This window comes from Cyprinodon tularosa, unplaced genomic scaffold (genome assembly GCF_016077235.1).
Source record: "Cyprinodon tularosa strain WSP-4 unplaced genomic scaffold, ASM1607723v1 ctg159, whole genome shotgun sequence".
Taxonomy (NCBI): domain Eukaryota; kingdom Metazoa; phylum Chordata; class Actinopteri; order Cyprinodontiformes; family Cyprinodontidae; genus Cyprinodon; species Cyprinodon tularosa.
The window spans coordinates 1,485,691-1,490,990 of record NW_024038427.1 but is presented as its reverse complement, the minus strand read 5'-3'; the positions used below and the strand labels follow the sequence as shown (position 1 = coordinate 1,490,990).

The 5,300-nt window shown below is 35.1% G+C and overlaps 1 protein-coding gene across 1 annotated transcript; it reads right to left on the bottom strand.

The window, feature by feature from the left end:
* Nucleotides 1–1,978: 1,978 nt before the first annotated feature.
* Nucleotides 1,979–5,094, bottom strand: LOC119780306 (deleted in malignant brain tumors 1 protein-like). The gene is made up of 5 exons (XM_038280301.1): nt 5,044–5,094; nt 4,566–4,896; nt 3,258–3,557; nt 2,575–2,865; nt 1,979–2,478 (listed from the first exon to the last, which is right to left on the bottom strand). Exons 1-5 carry the CDS (start codon nt 5,092–5,094, stop codon nt 2,165–2,167), a joined length of 1,287 nt encoding a protein of 428 aa, XP_038136229.1. The 3' UTR covers nt 1,979–2,164.
* Nucleotides 5,095–5,300: the final 206 nt, after the last annotated feature.

The following is a 5,300-nucleotide window of genomic DNA, read 5'->3' as shown; positions in this document are numbered from 1 at the left end:
TCTCCTCTAATGCAGGGAAAGAACACTCGGGTTATATTTGCCCTCTAGTAAATAGGGCAGATGGTCATTATTGTATAAAAATTCTTGCTTTTCCTCTCTACAGCATTCCAGCTCATGCAGCTATTTTTATTGTACAGATAAGTTATCGTCTGGCTGCGTGGTGCCTCCGCTCTCTAAAATCATTCCGGTGTTGGCGACACTGATGACGTAGACCTAGTTATATCTAATTACAAATATGATTTTTTTTTTGCCCCCCTGCTCTCATTTTAAACACTCTCCAACAGATAGGCTTGAGCAAAAACCGAAACTGAAGGGGGTCAAATGGTTCTCCAACGACAGTGCTACTAGGGATTTTTACATCTGAAAAGGGATTCATGAGTTGTGAAGTACTGTTGGGGGACTGGAGGCTGACAAAAAATCTTTTATCTCTGGGCTTTCTAGTGTTAAACAATTTTAGTCCACAATTTTCAATCCCAAATCAATTTTGCCTGCAAATGGCTAGAGAAGGTTCATTTCCAAAGCAGACCAGACCATCAAGCCAGATTTGTTCCCAACTAGTCGTGTAGGTTTTTTTTGCAACAATTTGATTGCAGGGTCTATTAACAAAGAGACAACTATGGTGGTTTTATTGCATAATGCAAACAAATGTGTAATAAGTTTTGAAAAAAATCTGAAAGTGTCTATTTCTTGACAGTTACAAGATGTCAATAAATGTTGCAACATACACTCCCTAAATCGTTAAGATTTATTCAAATTTATGATGGTATTGTCAACAACAACAAAATTACGCCCTCCAGTAGTAATAAAAAAAGTTGTATTTAAAAAGAAGACAAGTCATAGCAACATTTTTGATTCCACAGAAATTTTATTATTTTTTTATTTTTTTTATTCTCCCATAAGTCAACACCATAGTTTTGCATTTACACAAAAAACAAATTTTACTTCCTCTGATCAACCCATAGCTCATTGACATTGCTTTATACACAGCAAGTCATAAATGGAATAAAGACACAAAGGTGCAAAGTCAAAAAAAATGTATATCCAAAAATATTAAGTAAAATATAGTTAAATATTAAGTAGCTTTAGTAGCTAGATCACTTCTAGTAGCTAGACCACTTCTAGTACCGGCATTGTGTTTACTGTATGGAACATATTGAACGTCCTTAAATGTTTAACCACCCTAACTATAGGATATTAAAATGCACTGGGTAAAGGAACTATATATTATCATAATCCCTGTAATATCCCTTGAATTATGCTAATAAAAGGGAGTGTTGGCCTAGTAGTTAGAGCAGTGGGCTTGTGCTCTGAGAAGGTTGTAAGTACCCGGTTTGATCCCCACACCCTGCATTCTGGGTCCCTGAGCAAGACCCTTAACCCCATACTGTTCCCCGGGTGCCGCACAATGGCAACCCACTGCTCCCTAAAGGGATGGGTTAAATGCAGAGATAAGTTTCTCAGGTGTGAGATCAATAAAGTTCAATTATCTATTTTTTGTATGGACGTTATCGTTTGTTTTGTTGTGTAGAATTCTGAGAATAAAACAAAAACAGAGGTCATAGTAGTAACCTTTGCTGGAAAAACTGAAGGAGAGACCCTAAAGAGGGAAAAAAAGAGAGCTTGCAAACAAAAAAAAGGAAAACAAAAAATTTGTTTTTATCTAAAAGGAAAATGAAAATAATTTCAAATCTACATGCTTCATCCTGACACAGGTGTTTTCACTGTATCAGTGTTTTTTTCATTTACATCAAGTTACTCACACAACAGATTTCATTTATTAAGATATTTTTTACCAGCCTTAAAGACCCCATGGAGTTGTTACATATAGAGAAAACATATATTAAAGAACTGCTTAAAACATACAGGATCATCCAAACATGATCCTTTTGAGATTAATTCCCCACATTAATATATATATATATATATATATATATATATATATATATATATATATATATATATATATATATATATATATATAAAAGAGCTGCTGTGATGTGTATGATTATAAAAATCCCTTTCTTTCAGGGCTGGAAAAAAGTGTGATGATGTGACAATGGTATTTAAAAGGAGAGGAAATGAAGATGGATTAAAGAAAGGGATTAACTTTAAAGAATAAGCAAAATAAGTAAAAATTCACAAACCCATGTTTATGTACATGACCTTAGGTATCAGTGATAAAAAGTGGAAGAGAATCACTTACAGGTGACGTTAGAGTTCGAATTATTACTGCTTTTGTATAATAACATCTGTAATATCCCTCATGATCAGAGGTGACTTCAAGAAATCTGAATATGGAAGAATTGATGCTTGACGATTGACTCTTCATATCGTAAAAATTACTGTAGTTTGGCCTTCTCTGCAGAATGAATGATCCATTCAACAACTGAGTTGAGATTGAGCAAGTGATAGTGACAAGTTCACCAAACGTAATCACACCTGCAGGTTCAATGGTAATGCTGGGTTTTGGAAGAATTGCTACAAAGCAAACAAACAAAATATTGACTTAATATTCCATACATAAGTCATCCATTGTGCATGTCAGAAATTAGTTAAGGTGAAAAGATACACTACCATTTAAATTTAGCTGAACAGAATTACTAAAATCTGTGATGAAGTCTTCATTAGAAACCCTTATTCGAAACTGACATTGATATGATCCTTCATGCTCAAAACCAATTTGAGGAATATAAAAAGTAGCAGAGCTGCTGTTTGACTCAACAGTCAGACTAGATGCATCTGAGGTCCATTTAAAGATGAATGTTCCTCCAAGTTGTACGTTAGGGACCAAACAAGTGACGCTGATATTCTGACCCAGGGTGATGTCACTTTGAGGGTTTATGGTGATGGTGGGCTTTATTAGGCCTACAAACAAGAAACACATATAGCAAATTACCAATTCAGTTTTTCTTCAACCTTAAAAGATAAAGATCTTCAAAAATTTAACAAATGTAATAGATTTAGTACCCGTAATAGGGATGCAATTCAGAGAATACATTTGCTATTCCGCCAAAGCCTAACTGGTGAAGATTCTGAGTCATCCAGGACATTCCAAAAAAGTTTAAAAAACAAAGGACTGGACTAAAGCCTTCCTGGATGGGAAGCAAAATGTTTTCAAGCTTGGAAAAAAGTCCAGTGGACTGATTTATTTAACTTTTTTGAATTATTAAGGCTTAGTTTGTTGCATATTTTCAATTTGGTGCAAAGTTGGCACCCGTTAAATCAGATTAACCGATTAAATCAAAATGGCTTCATACCTGAACAGATGACACCAACATCTTCACTGTGTGCACAGTCCTGTCTCACAGATCCAGGTTTCAAACACTCTGAGATATGTCTTTCGTTTCCTGTACATGCCAAATCATCCACCCAGGTTTGCCCTGCTCCCTCTCCAAAGTGATGGAGACCTAGAGCCGTACCACAGCCTAGTTGCCTGCAGATTGTTCTGGCTACATTTAAGTCTTTGCTCCCATTACAGACTGCAACCCAGGATCTGTTGTAGTAGATTTCAACTCTTCCAGAACACCTGTTTGGTCCAACTAACCTTATTTGGCCAGCTTAAACAACAGAGGACAAAACACATGTGCAATGTTTAAGGCTTGAAACAGAAAATACTTGAAAAAAATTGTTAAATAATTTACTGGACATATCAAGAGAATTTTTTATATATATCAGTGTCTATCTGTAATACAGTAGCTTATGCCTGTCTTGCTTATAGTTATTGTTCTACTCTAAAAGCCTGCTGTCCCTTTTTGATTATGAGGTTTCATACAATGAGACATAGAGTGAATGTGTTTATGCAGATGACAGAAGTCTTGGTGTGAGATCCAAAACCAATTTCTATGCAGGCTGACAGTAACAGGATAGCAGACAATCCCTTATACAATTTAACCAAAACTAACAAAAAATAGCTATCAACAACTTCTTTATGTTTTATGGTATCTTATCTTTTATATTCTTATTAACTTAAGTTATTTTCATTATTTTATTGTTTACTTTTGTTTGTAGCACGTGCTAGCTATGTGAAGTACACTATAAATTATATTTGGTAATATAATAAATTTGTCGACTCTGAGATCAATAAAGTCTATCAATCAACTCATATTTTAAAATATTCAGATTTTAAACCCTTAAAAACTCCAATTACAAGACTTAGAATCTCATCTTACTTTTACAGCCACTCTCAAACTGACAGTATTACAAGCAATTAGTTAATTTAAAAGGGCCCGACCAAATCTATTTGCATGTCTTAACATTTGTTCAGCAATCTTCACAGATCACCCGCAACATGGCCACTTATTGCAAGCACAAAACTCCTTAATTGGAAGGTAAGGTTTAAAGCCTTATTTGTTAATATGTTAACAATTATTTTAATACTAATTTCTTAAAAACAAGATAAAGACAGTTTCTGTTTGCAAAGATTCCTTTTTCTCAAACATTATCACATCCCTGCTGTCCTAATTTTCCAAATATAAAAAATAAAACTACAATCATTAAAAATGTGTATATCTGTGGTCCTTGTATTTCTAGAGGACACCAAAATAACTTAAAGAGTGTTTCCTTACCCGAACAGATGACACTTGCAACCTGACTGTGACTAAGGTTGTGTGATTGAAATCCACTTAATGAGCACTGGGTCAGGTATGTTTCACTCCCTGTACACATAACATTATCAACCCAGATTTTGTCAGTTCCTTTTCCAAAGTAGGCAGAATGAGGGGCAGCAATGGCTAAACCACAGCCCAGCTGTCTGCAGACTACCTGAGCATCATTCAAGTCCCAGCCATTATCGGACACGGTTCCCCATGCGCCATTGTAAAAGACTTCAATTCTTCCAGAGCATCGAGAAGGTCCCACTAATCTGACTGGATGACCTAACAGGCGGGAAATGATGCACTTATGATAAAATAATTATTAATTAATAATTAATTAAAGGTAATCACAAAGGATCAACAGTACAATATTCCTTATTAAATATAATTAAACAAGAAATATTTTATGAGTAATAACAGAATTTCTGAAGCGTTTAACTATCAGTCTTACCTGTACACGAAACATGAGCCCGGGGTCCACTATGATATGTAACATGACCATTCTGACATTCTGTTAGAGAACTTTCATTTCCTGAACAGCTCATTTCAAAGTAATAATCAGACCAGTAGTTATTGTATTTAAGGTATGAAGATGGTGGACCACAGCCCATCTGCCTGCAGGCCACATTAGCAGCATTCATATTAAAGCCATTTTCACTGATTCGTCTCCAGGCACCATCATAGTGTATATGAACATATCCATTGCAT